The following is a 20,537-nucleotide window of genomic DNA, read 5'->3' as shown; positions in this document are numbered from 1 at the left end:
TGTCCTCCGTTTGGCTTGGGGATCTATAGTAAATTCCCACAATGAGGTCTCTGTTATTCTTCTCTCCCTTAATTTTGACCCAAATGCTCTCACTTTGGCTTTCAGGTTCTAAATCTTGGATCTCTTCACAGGTATACACATCCCTGACATATAACGCCACTCCTCCTCCTTTCTTGTCTGGTCTGTTTCTCTGAAATAGATTGTATCCCCCCATTATTACATTCCAATCGTGGGACTTATCCCACCAGGTTTCAGTGATGCCTATTATGTCATATTTAGTTTGCTGTACCAAGAGCTCAAGCTCATCTTGTTTATTTCCCATGCTTTGCGCATTAGTGTACAGACATTGAAGTCCATTGATCATTCCCCCGTGTCTCTTATTTAAGGATTTTTTCCTCCATACATCACTACTGGGAAAACCATGGCTTTAAGTATACGGACCTTTGTTGGCAAGGTGATGTCTCTGCTTTTTAAGATGCTGCCTAGGTTTGCCATCACCTTTCTCCCAAGGAACAGGCGTCTTTTAATCTCGTGACTGCTGTCACCATCTGCAGTGATCATGGAGCCCCAAAAAGTAAAAACTCTCACTGCCTCCATTTCTTCCCCTTCTATTTGCCAGGAGGTGGCCATGATCTACGTTTTTTTGATGTTGAGCTTCAGACCATATTTTGCACCCCCTAAGATATACATTTCCCCTAATATAATGCTTTTTAGTTTTGGTGTTTTTTTGGGGGGGCAGGTTCACTTTCAAATGCACTTTACACACATTTGCAGAAATTACTTAGCAGGAGAACTGCATGGCAAAATATGGAGAAATGTGGACATATAGTGGTAGCTTGGGTTACATACGCTTCAGGTTACATACGCTTCAGGTTACAGACTCCACTAACCCAGAAATAGTGCTTCAGATTAAGAACTTTGCTTCAGGATAAGAACAGAAATCATGCTCCGGCAACGCTGCGGCAGCAGGAGGCCCCATTAGCTAAAGTGGTGCTTCAGGTTAAGAACAGTTTCAGGTTAAGAACGGACCTCCGGAACGAATTAAGTACTTAACCCGAGGTACCACTGTATTGTTGACATATTGTTCCGGAAAGTGCAAATCTGGTAGATTTGCCTTTTTAGTACAAACTGAATAAAAAATTTCCCTTCCCTCACACCAATATATTGTTATAGACTGGGGGTGGGGGGCTAAACCCTAGAAATTAATAAATGGTCAGATTTTGATTATTTGGAGTACTGAAGGGGAAATTGCAGGCTAGTGGGGGAAAACAGGGTAAGCTTCCTTTCCAAGTCAGGGCTACACCTGGGATGGAGACATGAACACAACAAAAGGTGTCGATGCCCCATGTAAGAGGAATTCTTTGGCCTGGGCAGACAGAAGGTTACCAGGGTAACTGGGGGTGAAGAGACAGGAAAAGAGAGTCTTTAGCAAGGTGTGCTGGGAAGAAGAGGGCAAAGAACAATGAAATATACTCAGAGTCCTTTAGTGATTTCATGCTCTTTGTTGCAGCTTGTAAAACAGTGATTGAATTGCCCCCTAAACCTCATGCTTTTATATACATTATTTACACAATGAGTCCCGTCTGATTGGCTGACTGCTTCGCTCCTGGAGCCTGATTGGTCTTTTCCTGCAAGCCAATCAGTTGTTGCATTCTAGGATCCTACCTGCCTATTGTTCTAGGATCCAAGCTTAGTACATAACAAAGAAAGACTGAGATCCATCTTGGGCAGGATTGTGGAAGCCAACTGCAGCCACTTGCTAGCCACAGCTGGCCAGTTCTGGCTGGCCTTAAACCCTTCCTTGCCCCCTTTCTGCTGATCTTATATGTAGCTGGTGAGCTCCATTCAGCCTGGTGGGTTTCAGGTTCATTTCCCACATTATGGTTTCCTTACATGGAAAGAATTCTCTGTGAGCATGGAAAAGGGTTTGAGCCTCTGGTGGACAGTAAACGCAGTTGTAGAGAGTGGGAATGCTCCCTGGAGGGGTTGCCTAGCAACTGTGCAACCCAGCTAGGGATGACCAGTACTTATGAATGGGGTTGGTCATTGATGCATTACCCAAGAGGAGGAGAAGGAGAAGGAGAAGGAGAAGGAGAAGGAGAAGGAGAAGAAGAAGAAGAAGAAGAAGAAGAAGAAGAAGAAGAAGAAGAAGAAGAAGAAGAACAACAACAACAACAACAACAACAACAACAACAACAACAACAACAAATGTTATTATTTATACCCCACCCACCTGGCTTACTTTCCCCAGCCACTCTGGGTGGGTTACAGCACATTAAAAAGTGTAGGCATTAGACATTAAAAATTTCCCAATAGAGGGTTGCATTCAGATGTCTTCTGAAAAGGACTAAACTGTGGGGTGCTGATGTGCATCAAATCTGTATGCTTGGTTTTGCGTGCTTTGAAACATTTACTTGTTAATGATAATTATTTTTATATGTCCATTGCATCTGACTGTCTGTTTTGAAGGCCTTGATTCTTAGTCCACATGGATGCCCGTTAATCGGCCGACTCCCACCATGACCCCAAACACAAAAACAAGACGATTCAAAATAAATAAATCAAAAACCATACATGGGGTTTTAAAAAAACACAACTTTATTTGTGGTGCTGTTGCAGAGGTCTCTGTCTTTACAAAAAAAAGGGATACAGGAGGGTTTGCCCGCTTTTGAACCTCGAGTGGTAAACTCCCACCCGTCATTTACACCTTGGGAGCCTCTTCCGGTTTCTTGGCTCCTGCCGGGGTGATTTGGGCATGTGCCTCGAAGGTGACAGGGATCTGGATTTCGGCAGACTGAATGGCCGGTTTGGGCAAAGGAGCCTCTATCGTCAACATGCCATCGGGGGAAAGGGAGGAGCGGACTGCAGCAGGGTCGATACCAGGGGGCAGCCTGTAGAAGGGAACAGAGAAGCGTGAGAGTGGAATGAGGCGAGGTGCCCAAAGCAGTACATTGTACATTGTTCGAGGGGGTCAGTCTGGATGATATCAGGGGGTCTCTTCCAGGCCTGTGGTCCGGTGCCCAATGAGGATTAGAATCCAGCAGAAGAGACTGCTGAGCTGTTTGGACAAATTCCTTTGCAAGGCAATGAGAGACAGATGGCAGAAAGGCTTGGAAAAAATCAAGATTGAGGTTGGTGGGGCAGCAGATCTGCCTTCCTTGTCCTCAGACCCTGAAAAGCTTCGCTTCCTTCCCCAGCCAACTGGTTCAGCTACTTACGTGTATTTTCTTGTGAAACATCTGGAGATGAACCCATGATCGTCCTGCCTTTCTTCATGCTTGCCTGAAAAAGAAAACGACACTCATGGGGACATCGATACTGCCTTAAGAGATGGGGAAATCCCCCAATACATTCATTTAACTCTCCCCCAGGCACCCAACCAGCTCTAGCCAACCTGCATTCTGAAGCATAGGATGGTGGAATTGTAAAGTCGGAAGGGACCCCTATTCTAATCATGTCTCTCTCACAGGTCTGGCTCAAGATATTTTGCCACCTGAGGCAGATGGGAAAATGCATCCCCCCCACCCCCCCCACCATTATCTCACCCCTGCAGGGTTTTAAGCGACATTCACCCTCGCCAAAGCAGAATCCAAGAGGCAGGGATGGGCAGGGCGTGAGGAGAGCAGCAGGGCCAGTGCCCAGCCACCAGCGAGGTGCAGCCGCCGCCACCACCTGGCTTCCTCCATGTCAGAAACACTGGGCAAGAATGCCATGCGGAGAGGGAAGGGAGGCCTGTGGTATCTGCATGCATGCTTACTTAAGGATGGGTTATTATTATTAATATATTATTATTATTACTATTACTATTCTATACTGCCCTTCATCCAAAGATTTGCAATGCGCAATTTGCAAAGTGATAAAAACCCAAGAATACATACCATAATAACAAGCAAAAACACTAACACACACAGACAGTCCAAAAGGCCACAGATTGTAAAGGCCTATGTCAGTTTCAGGTTCTCATTTTTCCAATCTTAAATTATTATTATTATTTTTTTAAAAAAACCTCCTCATGGAAACCCACCAGCATTTTAATGTGAATTTCTCTTAATATGCATAAACCTATCTGATTTTCTCTCCTTTGCCCCGTATGAGGGAAGAACCCTGGAGTTGGTATTTGGAATATTTCTTGGCTGATACAAATGATTTAATAACCAAGTTCCTCCTCTCTCCTCAAAGGCCTTGCAAAATGGTACTCTCATTTTAACTGCTATTTGTATCTCAGGTTTTCTCCTTGTAGCACATTCTGTTTCAAATATGTGTGTGTCTTACTCTGTGCATCATATGGTATTAAAAATACATGAATGCTGCATTGAGTGTTGTTATTTTTCACTCTCTCCTCTATCTTAATGGGTTTGTTCCAGCATAATAAGTGATTTGATGAAACTTTCTCTAATATACATATTCCTGCAAAGTAATCTTCCCTAACAGAATGCTGTTTGCTATGGTTCCCACCCACCTACTGAATATACGCATTTTTAGGTATGTTTAGCCCAAGTATATGCATTTCTTTACCCTAGTAACACCCACTCTTCCAAAATCATATGCATTTCTGCAAACATAACTTGGCTGCAGAACTGTGCTGAAATATCTGGAGACGTTCAGATTTGAAAAGGTGGCCTGATATGGTTTGTGGATTGCTCCAAAAAGTGTGAATTACCTCTGTAGGCCTTTAAATATGACCCGAACCAAATTCTGCCTCTCATCCCTGCTACTGAATGGGTGAAGTTTCAGACTTGGCATAAACCACCTTCCCCTTTTTTTAAAGATGGGGGAGACATATGTTTAAAAAGAATAGATATTTAATGCTTAACATGGATGAATTGGTTAGAGCGTGGTGCTGATAATGCCAAGGCTGCAGGTATAATCTCCTGCATTGCAAGGGGAGTTGGACTAGATGTTCCTCAGGGATCATTTACAGTTCTATGATTCTATGAATATCTGTAGGGAAATCACTGGTCACCCTGAACATCAGCATGCCTCTTGCCCTTCGGTCGGTGCCAGAAGGGAGGGAGCCTTCTAGCCTGGACGGCATGAACAGCTGTAACTTTGAGCTTGCTTCCCTCCTCCTCCCTTTTCCTTGTGTGCTGTGTCTTTTTTTAAATGGTCAGCCTAGCAGGGGCTGTTTCAGTGCTGATTTTCATAAGCCACCCTGAGAACCCTGGGCCTGGTATAAAGTGACGAAGAAACCAACTAACCAGCCAACCTTCACTGCTGCCGTATTTTTGAGAATTGACTGCAACACCAAACCATTCCCTCTTCCTTGTGTTCCTGCCTCCCCACCCTTGCCTGCTGCTGTGCTGGTTGCCATGGCCACATGTTAAGCCATGGACCGCATACATCCATTAATATTTCAGAGGGCGACGAACTGAGATTTGGGTGGGGGGCTGGGACCCCACAAGGATGGGTGCCGGCTGCGGTATCAACAGAGCATGAGAAGTGGGGTGGGGGCTTAGCTGTCAACTTTTCCCTTTTTTAAAAGGGAAATTCCCTTATTCCGAATAGGATTCCTCGCAAGAAAAGGAAAAGTTGACAGCTATGGGTGGGGGAGCCACATTTATCCCATCCCAATTCCCGAGAGGGTGGGGACTGAGTGAAAGCATGAATAATTCAGAATGGCCTGGCAGCAGATTTTGGGGAGGGGCTCAGAGGCACCCAGCAGCTGAGGGGGTCGGGAAGGACAGGGAATAATGCTTCCCAGAAAGGGTGTCTTGCATGTAGCAGCAAGGGGGAATCTGTTAATTTGGGGAGAATGATCGTTTTAGTAATAGCCAAAATGTCCAATATAGTATAATTCTCTCATTTCCACCTATTTATTAATGTTTTGCTAAATAGGTTTATGGTTGTCTCAAAATAAACTGTTCATATTTCTGAATATTAAAAAGGAAAGAAAGAAAAAGAAAGGGTGTCTCTGGGGTTGGGGGGGGGGGAAGGTTGTGATTCCAGGCTTCCTCTCCGCTCCTCCTCTGCCCACGATTCTCTAAGGCGCAAACTTGGCACCTGATCAATCTCATTGATTTTAATCAGGGGTGTAATGTGGCAGCTGCAATCCAGCTGGCTGGGGGGGCGGAGAGAAGGGGGGGGGGAGGGACCTCCCAAGCTCTGTGCTCCTTTGTCTGCCTTCTTGGGCCACACCCATCTTTGTTCTTTCCGGCTCCTCTGATTGGAGGAGCCTCACCGAGGGAAAAAGTAGGGAGATCCGACTCAGAGCACTCCTCGCCCTGATGCGCCTCAAAAAAACAAAAGCATTTGGCACAAGAAACCCCGTGGCTTTTAAGGTGTCACAAGAACAGTCCTTCTCTCCCTCCCTCCCAATTTTCTGTTACTGACTAATGTGGCTTTATCGCATTAGCTTTTCCCCTCCACCGTTGGGCTGAAAAAGAGGTGGGGGGGATGATCTCCCCACCCCCAACAGGGAGAGAAAAAGAAAACTAGCAAATTGTATTATTAGTAGTACTTAATATCTCAGTCGGTAGAGCATGAGGCTCTTGATCTCAGGCTTGTGGGTTCGAGTCCCACCTTGGGTAAAAGATTCCTGTATTGCAGGGGGCTGGACTAGATGACCCGCGTGGTCCCTTCCAACTCTACAGTTCTATGATTCTACAATTCTAATTACCCATCCTTCACCAGCAGGTCTCTGGACACACTACGACGATTTAGAATTCAGAATTAAAAACAGGACAGATGGCACTTGTAAGAAGAGGGTTAAAGGTAAAGGGACCCCTGTCCATTAGGTCCAGTCATGGCCGACTCTGGGGTTGTGGCGCTCATCTTGCTTTATTGGCCGAGGGAGCCGGCGTACAGCTTCCGGGTCATGTGGCCAGCATGACTAAGCCGCTTCTGGCGAACCAGAGCAGCGCACAGAAACACCGTTTACCTTCCCGCTGAAGCACTACCTATTTATCTACTTGCACTTTTGACGTGTTTTCAAACTGCTAGGTTGGCAGGAGCAGGGACCGAGCAACGGGAGCTCACCCCGTCACGGGGATTCGAACCGCCGACCTTCTGATCGACAAGTCCTGGTCTCTGTGGTTTAACCCACAGCACCACCAGCGTCCCTAGGAAGAGGGTTAGGGTCCTGCAAAACATGAATTTCCAGTGCCATAGGAACATAGTGATCTGACTTCTCCCAAGTCAGACCATTGGTTCATCTTAGTACAGTGGTTCTCCAAAACCTGATTGCTTGCAGGAGATTCCTGCACTTGAGCAGAAGCCGCGTCAGATCAGATGTTCGGCTTCCGAAAACCATTCGCAAACTGGAATACTTATTCCTGGGAGCCAATTTGTTCAACAACTAAGCCATTCATGAACCAAGGTATCATTGTAGTGTACCTGCACTGACTGGCAGCAGCTGTGTACATGGCTTCCTTAATAAGTGTTTTATTATTAAATACCCCCTTGCCTACCTGGAGATTCAAGCCCTCCACCTGCCACTTGAGTAGAGTTGAGACAAAAGGCAGGAAGAACCAGCTGCACAAACAGAAGATAGGGGGCACCTGGCTTGGCAGCAGTACAGGCGAAAAGGATCTAGGGGTCTTAGTGGACCACAATCCGATCATGAGCCAACCGTGTGATGCAGCAGCAAAAGAAGCTAATGCTATTCCAGGCTGCATCCACAGAAGTGTAGTGTCCAGATCAAGGGAAGTGATAGTCCCGCTCTATTCTGCCTTGGTCAGACCCCACCTGGATTACTATTCTTTAGCTGTGAATTCCTGTTTTTTGCAGGGGGTTAGATGACCCTTTGTATCCCTTATAACTCTTCAGTTTTGTGGTTCTATGAGTTCCATGATCTAGTCTCCTAGAGGCTTGGGAAGATTCCACATTTTTCAGGATTGGAGTCTCAGCAGATTTTTGAGTTCCACATCACCTGCCTTTATTTCCGAAAGCAGAGAAGGTGCCTTATCTTATTTTCAGCTACAACTTTCTTTTGGTCCATTCATCACACACACACACACACACACACACACACACACACACACACACACCATCGTGGGCAGCTCCAATACATTTTGTCGCCTGAGGCAAAGGGCACAATGGCCTTATCGGAGCTCAAGGACACAATCCAGCCAGGCAAAAATACTTCAGAGTGCAGAGAGCCAGTGTGGCCTAGTGGTCAGAGTGTCAGCCTAGCTAGGACCTGGGAGAGGCCAGGGCTGAAATCCCCACCCCACCCCAGCCCTGAAGAAGCTTATTGGATGACCTTGGGGCCCCCTCAAGCCTAAGCTACCTCAAAGCGTCATTGTGGAATTAACTGAGACGAGGAAGAACCAAGTTTGCTACCTTGATCTCTTTGGAGAAAAATGCAGCAAATCTATTCATCCATTGAGCAAGTCAGCCGTCAATCGGTGGATTAATGATTGCATTAATAAGATTCCTCCAAGGAGCTCCAGGCGGCATAGAGGGTTCCCGCTGCCCCCCATGTAATACAAACAACAACCCTGCGAGGTTGGTTAGGGTGAGATTGCGTGACTTCCCCCCAAGGTCACCTAGTGAGCTTCATGGCTGAGTGGGGATTCGAACCCAGGTCCTGGCCCGACACTCTAGCCACTACACCACAGGAGGGAAGGGAGGGTGTGTGCCTTGGGGAGAGTCCTCTGGAGCCCAACTGAGGGTTGCCTCCAGGCCTGAAGCCCCCCTCCCAGCCTCTCAAGGGATGGCCCTTACCTGTGATCTCCACAACGCCGTCTTTTGTTTTCACCACCAGCTCCTCGGGCGCAAAATGGTTGACGTCCAAGGCCACTTTCCAGCTCTCGGAAGTCTGCCGGATCTCAGAGATGCCGCTGCTGAGCTGGCGGCTCAACGCCCTGCTGTATGCTGGGTTGGCAGCTGGGCTGGCAGCGGCGGCGGCGGCGGCTGGGCTGGCGGCCACCGGCTCTGGGCTAGTGCTGGCCAGAGGGCGGATGTAACCCGGCCAGCTGGTGGTCCCCGCAGGCCACTTGTACCAGTCCTCAGGGATGAGGGGCATCCCAAAGGACTGGTCAAAGAGGCGGCTGCCCCGGTACCAGTCCCGGAAGGGATCCCAGCTGGGGCTGCGCAGGAAAGTGAAGGGGACTTGGCGTTCTGTCATGGCGAGGCGCCTTGGAGTCGTCCCGAACTGCTTTGTGGAGCCTCTTGACTGTGGAGAGCTGGAGCCGCCAGCTGCCCCTTATCAACAGACAAACGCCTATTTTGGGAGAGGAATTCCAGAGGTCTATTAATGGAAATTACTCTTGGCCGGAGGAACTGTTGATGAACGATGCCCAGGTCCTGACAGCATTTGTCATTTCTGCCCTGTGTGTTTTTCCAGGGAGGGGAGCGGTGGGATGGAGACCAATTCCCATGGGAGCTGAGCAGGATCCTGGCTTTCCAGGCCTGCGTTTGATCTCAGCAAATTGAAAATAAGCACAGGCCAACCTGTGGAGGGAATGTGTTTGGGGAGTTTTTGCTGCCCTTCCTTCCTCTGCCTTACTTAGAAGAGGTAGGGAAACCTGAGAGCTAAATCCAGCCTGCCAGGCCTCTCATAACCATAGAACCATAGAATTGTAGAGGTGGAAGGGACTCCAAGGGCCATCTAGTCTAGCCCCCTGCGTTGCAGGAATCTTTTGCCCGATGTGAGGCTTGAATCCATAGCCCTGAGATTAAGAGCCTCATGCTCTACCGACTGAACTAAAAGCCATCAATGGCCTTTTCCTCCATGAATTTGTCTAATCCTCTTTTGAAGCCATCGTTGCCTCTTGTGGGAGGGAGTTCCATAGTTTAACTGCCCTGCATAAAAGGGCTTTGTTTTACCTGGCTTAAATCTTCCAACGTTCACCTTCATCTTCCAAAGTTGGTTCTTGCAACTCTCTACAAGCCACACCCCTCTGGGCAGGCCACACCCCTTAGTGGCTCTGGAGTACCTGAGTCTTTCATATGTATGTCATAGGGAGCTGCCTTAGAACAAGTCAGAGCATTGGTTCCTCTGGCTCAGTGCTGTTTACACTGACTGGCAGCTGCTTTCTAGCATTTCAGGCAGGGATGCTATGAGTTTGTGGGAGCCAGTCACCTATATTCCTATATATTCCCTGTATGTATTTCTGACCCATATAGGAACAGTCTGGAAAGTTAGCCTTGGTGAAGACTTGACGTTATCATCCCCAAAATTTGAGTTTCCATTGAAATGAGGCTGTATTTTAATATTTTAATGTTGTATTTTAATCTTGTTTTAAAGTTGTATTTCAATCAATTTGTTCTTATATCAGGTGTTAGCCACCCTGAGCCCTGTCTTGGCTGGGGGAGGGCGGGGTATAAATAGAAAGTATTATTATTATTATTATTATTATTATTATTAATATTATTATTATTATGTGTTAGAAGCAAATCAAGCCTGGCTAGCTTCCTGTGTTCAGGTGATCACCTGGGTGATGGGCCATTAAGAAAGCAAATGAGTGGCAGCTCTGTGCTGGGGGGCCAATGGATGAGGCCCTTTCCTCAACTCCCAAATAGCAAGAAGGGCAATGCCTGAGTTGGAGAGCAGAGTTTGCTGTTATGGAAGCTGGAGAACAAACCAGCAAGCAGACAGGCAGAGAGCAAGGCTTTGATTTCTGCTTGAATCCAAGGCTGCGGCTATGGAAGAAGAAACTGGACCTTGGGGTGTGAATGCTGTGAACCCCTCCATCCTAGGCTCAGGTTGCATAGATGTATCCAATAAACCATACATCCTAAAGCTACCACACCGTGTTCTATGAGTTGCTCCTCGAAGTCAAGTCGCAACTGTATTAACGGTGTTAAGAAAAAGGAAACAAACTTGCAAGACGTTTTCGTCTTGCGAAGCAAGCCCATAGGGAAATTCGTCTTGCGAAGCAGCTCAAAAACTGCAAAACCCTTTCATCTAGCGAGTTTTTCGTCTTGCGAGGCGTTCGTCTTGCGGGGCACCACTGTACCACTGTCGTGAGATGGCTGCGAGGCAGAATCAAGGCGGCTGGTGAGGAGAAGGTGACCGAGAGAAAGATCTTTCTCTTTCTCGCTGTCTCGGAGACGATGAGTCAGCGAGGGAAAGCAACTGCTTGAAGATTACGAAGAGCCCCCACCGCTGCCCATCCTGAAGTCGTAGTCATCCTTGGCTGCAGGCCAGAATAACCCCTGGAGGTTCTGAGAGTCTCCAGAACATTTTTTGGCCTTGACACCTGACACCCAAAAAAAGACTCGGAGAGAGAGCGGAGAAGCATTTCCTAAGCAGAGCTCATTTTCCCCCCTCTCTCATCCAGGCTGGCCGGAGGGAGGTCCACTTTGGCCACATCCGTGGCAGAGCAAGGCAAAGTGTGTGACTTCACTTGAGTGACCACGGAGGCAGGGAATACTATAGGCTTGTATTGTTTCATTAGATTTTTAACAATGTGTTTCTCATTTTGTATTTCCTTGGTGTATAGAGCTTTGGAGAGAGCCAGTGTAGAGTTGTGAGTGCTGGCCTGGGATCTGGGAGAGACCAGCGTTCAAATCCTCCCCTCCCGGCCGCCCCCAGTTTGTCTTGAAGCTGGCTGGGTGACTACGTGCTGCTAATTCACATTCAGCCCAACCGACCTCACAGGCTTGTCGTGAGGATAAAATGGGATGGAGAAGAAAGGTTTCGAAATGAGTAAATAAATAAGTGTGGTTGTGGTGGTTAGAAAGTCAACCTACTTTAGAGGGCTGTTGTGGGGATTAAATGAGGAGCTGGAAAACTATGTCTGCTCCTTGAGTTTCTGGGATAAAAAATGGGGAATATGAGGCAAACAAACAAACAAACAAACACAACTAATGCTTGATGTTTAGTTGTGTTTTTATACTATGTCAAATGGGTGGGATAAAATAATAATAATAATAATAATAATAATAATAATAATAATAATAATAATAATAATAATTTCCTTTTCTCTGCTCAAAGGCCTCCCAAGTTGTATTCTAGTTGCATTCGTTCTAGTTGCAGTCTGCATATTTCTCTCTCTCTTGTATTATATTGCATTTTAAATGTTTGCCTGTTTGATTCTTTGCAGCACACTGTATTTTGAGTGTGTGTTTTAATGCTCACGTCTTATTCCCTGCATGCCCTGTTTTTGCAGATCTGTGACCGTATAATACATAACAATAGTGGTGAAATATTAAGGGGAGGAGGAGGAGGACATAGGCGCTCCTGCAACAGGAAGGACGGCAAGGTCAAAAGCAAGACGAAGTGGCCATGGCTGTGCGTTCCTTCCACCCGTGCTGGTTGCAGGATCCCAGGCTCAGTGCAGAGCCAAAGGCCGGGCAATAAATATCTCTCTTGTCTCAATTACTGGAGATTGACGGGCCCCATCTGCTGTGCTGCGTGCCCGGATCCCCCAGCTGCAAGGATAATGGAGCATGATGAGAAGGGCTGATTGCGCAGGGGAAGAGGGAGGGCGAAGCATCCAGAAGACTCCCTCCAGATTCCCATTCCTCCTTCCTCCTGGCCTGGCGTCCGACAGGCCAGGGAAAAGCTACCCTCCAGCTCCTCCTGCTGGCCAGACGCTTGTGCTACAATGGGGAAAGGGGAAACGACAAATGGAGCCCCCTACCTTCCCCCCTCCATCTTTCCCAACATCAGGGTCTTTTCCAGGGAGTCTTCTCTTCTCATGAGGTGGCCAAAGTATTGGAGCCTCAGCTTCACGATCTGTCCTCCCAGTGAGCACTCAGGGCTGATTTCCTTAAGAACGGAGGTCACAAGGAGAAGAGGACGACAGAAGACGAGATGGTTGGACAGTGTTCTCGAAGCTACCAGCATGAGTTTGATCAAACTGCGGGAGGCAGTGGAAGACAGGAGGACCTGGCGTGCTCTGGTCCAGGGGGTCACGAAGAGTCGGACACGACTAAACAACTAAACAACAACAACCTTCCCCCCCAGGAATGTAAAAATACAATGTTATGGGGTTTTTTTGTGTGCAGTCTGGATGATGCCCTGTGCCTGTTCCAAGCCTGTGGTAAGGAACCCGTTCCTTTGTTAAGGTAAAGGAATGGCTTTGGCTGGTTAGGTACCACAATTTACATATCCAATGAAGTCGCTGTGGTCTGCAGAACAAATGGATGGGCCTTTCACCTCATGCCCCTCGCCTAGCTGCTACATAGGATAAAAACCGAGAGACAGTGTGAGGAAGTGGTGAGAGTGTCAGACTACGACCTGGGATGGGAGAGACCTGGACGACTTTGGGCTGCCTCTCAGCATAACCTACTTTGCAGAGTTGTGGGGATTCCATGAGGAGGGAGAGACCTAGTGCTGTTTTTATAGAAATAGAGGTACCAGAACTCATCCCAAATGCCTCCCTTGTTCTCTTATAAAGGCAAGGGTGCCCACCTGAGAGGTGCTGGAACTGAGTTCTGGTGGGTTCCAGTTGAAAACAAAACAAAACAAAACAAAAGCTCTGGAGAGACCCACATACTCTGCCTTGATCTTCTCAGAGAAAAATATGGGATATAAATACAATCAATCAATCAACAAACAAACACACACACACAGAGAGAGAGAGAGAGAGAGAGAGAGAGAGAGAGAGATAAGAAAAGAGGATTGGACAGATTTCCTGAGGCATAAGGCTCTCAATGGCTGTGTTGTCCCTGTACTGTCGGGAGACCTCGTGCCTCTGGAAACCCGTTGCTGGGAATCACAGGTGAGAATAGTTGCTATTGCATTCAGATCCTGTGGGGGGGGGGGCGTTCCCAGTTGGCCAACTGGGTGAGAACAGGAAGCTGGACTAGGATGCTGATCCAGGCTCTTCTTGTATTCATTGCAAATATTAGCTTACATTGTGTTAGGGAGGTTACATAGATAACAGCTCCACCTCATTGTTCTATGACAAAGTGAGACCCCAAACATGTTTGCACATAGAGGTGTCTGCATAATCCAAAATGAATTAGGTCACCCTTAAGAACTGATAAAGAGAGTAGAGGTTTGTGGGCTCCTTTGCCTGCCCAGACCAGAGAAGCAGGATTCGCCTATGTAAGAGGATGAACCCTTTTCCAATCTTGTATTCCCGCATGCTTTTGTGATTTTTATTATCATGTCCTTACGTTGGTTTTTAAATTGCTTTGAGGCTTTTGTAGCGCAACATGGGAATATAATAACCCAAACCGAATCCTAATCTGGCGCAGCTCTCTAGGGATGGGCAAATCTGAGAAAAAGGCAACATCTGGAAAGATGTACAATTGCAAATACATTGACGCAGCTTCAACTCCAGAGCCACTTCTTTTCAACTCTGGCCTCTCTCCCGCTGATACGTGGCCCTTGACAGCTAACCTTGATGCACTTCAAAAATAAATAAATCTTGCCCACCCTCCAGCTGCACTGACTGACAAAGGGATATTCCCAGCCTGCCCTCCCTGGAGATGTCATTGGGCATTGAACCCATGACCTTTTGCATGCAAAGTCAGATGCTCTCCCACTCAGCTAGCCCCCCGCACCGCCATCAAAAAGAGGCTCTACTTCAGGAAGATTCCATTACAATATATATATTGTATATTTTATTATCATTGAACCAGCTCACTGAATCTACAGCTCAACTTCACAATTCAGAGAAAGAAGAAAGAGAGAAAGAGAGATTAATTTTTCCCCCTCTAGAGAATGGTTTGTTCTGGTTTGCTAACGGCTGCAGAGACTATGCAAGGATGCTAGGAAGACTGGACATTTTTTTCCCTGATAACGCTGTCTTTCTACACTCGCTGCTGCTTGGAATTGGAAGGGAACCCCAAAAGGATCTCAACACTGCAGTCCTTTGGGGACCTTCCTTTGGAGACTGATGCACCACTAAACCACCTTTTGCTGGCACTGAGTCATAAATCTGTAGAACTGGAAGGGACCGCGAGGGTCATCTGGTCCAACCCCCTGAAATGCAGGAATCTTTTGCCCAGTGTGGGGCTCGAACCCACAACCCTGAGAATAAGTCTCTTGCTTTATTGACTGAGCTTCCCCAGCTGTCCATCATCTTTGGAGAGCCCCACGGAACCAGTATTTGCTGTTGCTCAGTCGTCTTCGGAGAGCCCAGGCAGCACCCTGGCGGAGACTGTGTTTCAGGTGTGAACTAATAGGAGGAAGATACTTTGGCTCTGCCTGCTGCCAGTGTGAGCTTTCAGCTACTGGTAGGGATGTAAAAAAACAATAACCAACAGCTGGATATAGGTTAGGGGTTTCTTCTGCAATACCAGGGTCCAACAGTATAACCTTTGGGCTGACTAAATTAGAAGCCTAGTCTTCCCTCCTTCCTTGATCAATGTAGTAGGACCCATTGCCTAGATCTAGACTAGAGTTCACTCTGGCAGCTCTTGCTCCAAAGACCTCCAAGAGTTCTTGATTGTCACGTCCAATTGCCAGCTGCCTGGGACTGTGGAGCTGAAGGGAGGCATACTGTGGTCTCTGCCACCAGCATGGGGAGTGAGGGGCCTGCACCTCCCAGGAAGAACCTCATGGTCAGGGGGAGGGCCCCATCTCTCAGCTAGTAAGGAGCAGCTTGCTTTCCTCTTCCCTCCCCATCCCTTTTTCCTTTTGTGTTGTGTCCGTTCGGCTGCAAGACCAAAGGCAGGAACTCTCTCAGCTTTTAATATAAGACGGTGCTTAGAAAACATTAGGTGCTTTATAAGTGTTAAATAAAGATCATAATATCTGGATCCACAATCACAACTCAGCAACAGGCAGGTGTCATTTTGCTTCAAAAGCCTCCCAAATCCAAATTTGCCAAGTCACGGACTGTGAATCTCCATAGTTTTAACGTGTCACTGGAAGAACTGGGTGGATGCAATGTCAGATGTCCCTAAAAATAATTGTCCTTCATTCCTCTCTCTCTTTCTCTTTCCCCCTCTCTCTGCCCCACCTGCAACATGGCCACACAGAGATCCAACGCACTGCTTCTTCTGAATCCAGAGTTTCACATATGGCCAACAAACCACAGAATTCAGGTCTCCAAAGAATTGGGAGAGTGTCTATAGCATCTGAATTTGAATGGTGGGCCTTAAATAATATGTGGGTGGCACCTCTGCAGAACCAGGAGGTTTTCTTCCAAAGGTGTTGTGGCTTCTCTGTTTTGCTTATGCTACGCTAATTGGAGAATGATGTCCAATGGGCGATGCTCCTCCTTACCCAGTGCAATTTCTGCCCTTCTAGCACAGGCCATGTCAGGATGCTAGTCCTTTGTGAGTTTTGCATCTTTACATCTGACATCTGATAGAAGGAGATTTGGACACTCAGACTGATTTTTGGAGCTTTCATGGGCTTCCCAAGGGGGATCTGATTCACAACTCACTTGTTTTGTTCCTCTCTCTCTTTCTCTCTCCCTTGGTTTGAGGCAAAGGTCTGATTGGGTGGTGTCCCTGAACTTGCTCTATTTATTTTTCCCCACCTCATATATGCAAGAGAAACTGATCCGGTTGTGCTATCTGGTTATACAGAAAGGGTGCTAAGTTACGTGACCCTCGCCTGGCTGACCTTTGCTCTCTTGCAGAAAGCAAAACACCCCTTTGTGCTAAGATACGTCAGAGGTCATCCTGCAAAGCCAGGGGCTGGAAGCACCTCGCTCTCTCTGCAAGCTTCCGTACAGCCTGGGGCGCATAGATGTATGTTTATATGAAAGTGCTGCCTTAGACCAAGTCAGGCTGATGGTCCGCCCAACTTGGCAGACCAGCCCACGGCATTTGAACCCCATCAGTTGTCCCTCTTGTCCTATCGACTGCTTGTCCACCAAGCCCAGAAGCATCAAAGCTGAACAACAGCTGCTCTCCAGGGTCTCAAGCAGAGATGGGGCTTTGCTATCACCTGCCGTGGAACCAGATGGACATGTTGCCAGGCAGGGGTTGATTCTGGGGCCTTCCCTAGGTCATTGCATCCACCAGGAAGTGCTCTCTCTCTGTGTGTCTTCATTGATGACAAATGCTGTTTGTACCCGCAAACTTCTAAATACCAATCCTGTGCTCTGGGTTCTAGCGTTGAGTTGAGGTCCTTTCCTGGGACACAGATTAGTTCTGCTCTGAAGTAGTCAATCCAGTAGTCATCTTTGTAACTTTTTGGAAGTGATCAGCTTCTATCTTCCTTCCTTCCTTCCTTCCTTCCTTCCTTCCTTCCTTCCTTCCTTCCTTCCTTCTCCATCCATTTTCTGGGTTTTACACAACCCTCCAAACTCCCAAGTAAGCTTTCTTTTGGAATTTCTCCCTCTGGAAATTAACAGAGTTGTGCTCCCATGCCACCTACCCCTCTCCTTTCTGCCTCCTAAAATAAATTAAACATTAACCTCTCCAGGCTGCTGGAGTCGAAATAAATAAACACTACAAATAAATTAGGGGGTGGGGTGGACAACAGCAACAACAACCCTCAAACTCCCCTCGAGGAAGAATCTTCTGTGAGCTGTTTGTTCGAGGCTGGGTGCGATCAAATAGCGAGGACTCCTATGTTCTAGAGCCCAAAGTTCAGTGGTGGGTTTTGGTGTTTGTTCATATGCTCTGTGCGTGATCCTGAACCCTGGAGGCGTTATTCCCCGGGAGACCCTCCCTACCCTTTTGTCAGTAGAAACTAGCTTTTTTAAAAAAAAACAAAACAAAGCAAAACGGAGTCCACCATCGGGCCTCTTGTCCATGTGAGCAGCCAGACGATTGGGGTCCTTGCCCACAAAACCTCAATCCTTTTGCAACCCCGAACTTCCAGCGAGTGTCTGGCCTCCTCTGCCATGATGCTGCGTTCTAACAGGTGACTCGGCAGTTCTCTCCCCCACCTACAAGATTTCCTGACTCCCCGGTTAATGGCTGGGCCAGCTCCCAGCTCCTCGCTGGCTGGACGCACCCAGCAACTCCAGAGTCACGAGGAAGGAAGAAGGAGCGGAGGCTGGCGCTGGTTGAGGAATTAAAACTGGGCATGCCTTGGAGGGGTGGGCGGGTGGGGGGGGCAGCTGGGCAGGGCCAGCTCACTCCGGCAACCGGGCAGCTGGCCCTCAAAACCCAGCGCTCTCAGAACTGCTCCGGCTGTTGTAGCTTGGGCTGCGGCTCTGGGTGCGAGTCCGGCTGCGGCTGCTGCTGTAGCTGTCGTAGCTGCGGCTGCGGCTGCGGCTGTAGGAGTAGCTCGTCAGGGAGCTGGAAGAGGATGGGCTGGGCCGGTAGTAGGGGATCGGGCGCTTGCGGGCACTGGAAGAGAAGAAGGACATTTTTAGTGCCTTTAGGCAGAAGCAGAGCGGTCTGAACTGGATTTGATTAGGAAGAGGGCAGTGGCTTCGGCACTGAGGGCCACTAAACACCTATTTTCTTTTTTCTTTCAAATACAGAGCAGAGTGAAAACCAAGTTTGCAAGGAAGGATGAAGATGGAATCTTAGAACATTGAACGCTGCTGGGATAGCTCAGTTGGTAGAGCGTGAGACTCTTAATCTCGGGGTTGTGGGTTCAAGCCCTGCGTTGGGTGAAAGATTCTTGCATTGCTGGGGGTTGGACTAGATGACCATCAGGATCCTTTCCAAAGCTACAGATCTATGATTTTAGAAGTAGAGTTGGAAGGGGTTCTCATCTGGTCCAACCCAACCTAAATTCTACGCTTAAAGGACAGAAGGGCTATATACTCAATATCAGGAGCGGGAAAACATGTGGCGCTCCAGATGTGGCTGGACTCCAGCTCCCATCAGCCCCAGCCAGCACAGAAAGTGGTCAAGGATGATAGGCTTTGTAGTTCAGCAACACCTGGAGGGTCAACAGGTGCCCCTACCCTTGTACTAGACATGCCTCAACCAATCAGGGATCTCATAATAAATACACTTTCAGAGGAGAGGTTGGGAATCCTGTGGCCCTCCAGTTGTTTGCTGGACCACAACTCCCATCAGTCCCAGCCAGCAGAGCCAGTGGTCAGGGATGATGGAAGTTGGAGCCCAACAACATCTGGAGGGTCAGAGCCACTGTCAATTTCTTTGTACAAAGCATTTCCCACAAATAAGTACCATATTGTACTGGTTAACTTAAGAATCTTGCTTTCCCCCTCTTCTGTCTCTGTCCTGCTTTCCTTTTGTGCTGTGTCTTTCAGATTATAAGCCTACAAGCACTGACTGTCTTGTTTTCATTGGTTGTATGTAATATGTTCAAGGAACCTTTTTGACTGAAGACCTGGGTCCAAATGTACTAAAAAAACAACCCCATAGCTAATCTGTTGCAGCTGAAATCTCAGCTTTTGGGGTTGCTTTTTATTATTATTTAAATGAGCCCCGAGGAACAAAATTCTTCCCAGCAGCCTCGCCTTCTTGCATAAGTTTGACATTTTCAGTTCAAAACAGAACATTTGAAAATTAAAAAATTTCAGTTCAATCTTGGTTTTTGCTCCACATGGACAGAAGGGAATGCTGTCAATTTGGAATCTTGCAAACATGACCCAAGTTCATGGGTACAAGCTTGGGCAACCCAGCCAGATGGATGGAGTAAAAATAATAAACTTGTTCTGCCTCACCCCAAGTACCTCCCTCCAAACCTGAAGCCCTCAGTGCCAAAGCTGTTGCCTCTCCAGTCGTTAGTCCTGGATTAGCCAGCTAAAACAACCGAGCATGAAAGGGTTAACAGCGCTTGCGTGTTTTTGCTCCAGACGCTGGAGAATTAAAGCTGCAGGAAAACAGAGATTAGGTGTTAGTTGGAGGGCACACTTTGCCCCTGAGGCAGCCCACACACCCCATCAAGAGCTAAGTTCTTGCCAAAGTCCAAAAACCAATCACCTCCATACCATTGCACCCCCAGCCAACCATTTCAGACATTATGTTTCTTGCTGTTTAAGCGACCTAGCTGTGATGGTGGGCCCGTTTATGCTTCCTCTTCCCTCCCTGTCCCTTCTTCCTCTTGTGCCGTGCCTTTCAGGCTGTAAGCCCGTGGGCAGCGACGGCCTCGATTCAAGCATTTGTGAGCTGCTCTGAGAGCCCTTTCTGAGGGGCCGAGGATCAGGATTTGGGGAGCTGCGGTATGTCAAGGGAACGCAGGTGGCGCTGTGGGTTAAACCACAGAGCCTAGGAGTTGCCGATCAGAAGGTTGGCGGTTCAGATCCCCGCGACGGGGTGAGCTTCCGTTGCTCAGTCCCTGCTCCTGCCAACTTCAAAGTACAAGTAGATAAATAGGTACCACTCCGGCGGGAAGGTAAACGGCGTTTCCATGCGCTGCTCTGGTTCGCCAGAAGCAGCTTAGTCATACTGGGCACATGACCCAGAAGCTGTATGCCGGCTCCCTTGGCCAATAAAGCGAGATGAGCGCTGCAACCCCAGAGTCGGCCACGACTGGACCTAATGGTCAGGGGTCCCTTTACCTTTACCTTTAGTATGTCAAGGAGACCCTCCTATTCCCCTCCCAGAGCTATAATCCTTAGAGTTCCCTGCAAAGAGGGAATAGCTTACGAAACCTGTCTAGGAATTGCAGTTCTATGAGGGGAACTGGAGTCCCCTTATCAATTCTCCGCACCTTTAGCAAACTACAGCTCCCAGAATGCTTTGGGGGAAGCCATGGCTATCTAAAGCGGTATTGCGGTGTTTTCAATGGATGGTGTGAAGCTGGCCTGAAGCTGTTGTGGAGAAGGGAAGAGAAGTGAAGTATTTAGGGAGGTGCATGATAA

At 47.8% G+C, this 20,537-nt stretch overlaps 2 protein-coding genes across 3 annotated transcripts in view; both read right to left on the bottom strand.

Annotated features, from left to right (window-relative positions):
• Nucleotides 1-2,575: 2,575 nt before the first annotated feature.
• Nucleotides 2,576-9,130, bottom strand: HSPB1 (heat shock protein family B (small) member 1). The gene is made up of 3 exons (XM_081173211.1): nucleotides 8,665-9,130; nucleotides 3,219-3,282; nucleotides 2,576-2,891 (listed from the first exon to the last, which is right to left on the bottom strand). Exons 1-3 carry the CDS (start codon nucleotides 9,065-9,067, stop codon nucleotides 2,702-2,704), a joined length of 657 nt encoding a protein of 218 aa, XP_081029337.1. The 5' UTR covers nucleotides 9,068-9,130; the 3' UTR covers nucleotides 2,576-2,701.
• Nucleotides 9,131-14,425: 5,295 nt separating this feature from the next.
• SRRM3 (serine/arginine repetitive matrix 3) overlaps nucleotides 14,426-20,537 on the bottom strand; it is a 107,966-nt gene continuing 101,854 nt past the window's right edge. For both annotated transcript variants that reach the window (XM_081173011.1, XM_081173012.1), the window contains exon 16: nucleotides 14,426-18,099. In XM_081173011.1, the coding sequence (XP_081029137.1) occupies nucleotides 17,910-18,099 (190 nt within the window). In that variant the 3' untranslated portion in view covers nucleotides 14,426-17,909. The remainder of the gene's footprint in view (nucleotides 18,100-20,537) is intronic.

The sequence above is a fragment of the Podarcis bocagei genome (assembly GCF_964188305.1).
Source record: "Podarcis bocagei genome assembly, chromosome: 15".
NCBI lineage: Eukaryota > Metazoa > Chordata > Lepidosauria > Squamata > Lacertidae > Podarcis > Podarcis bocagei.
The sequence above is the reverse complement of the archived record's forward strand: the minus strand, read 5'-3'. Positions and strand labels throughout refer to the sequence as shown.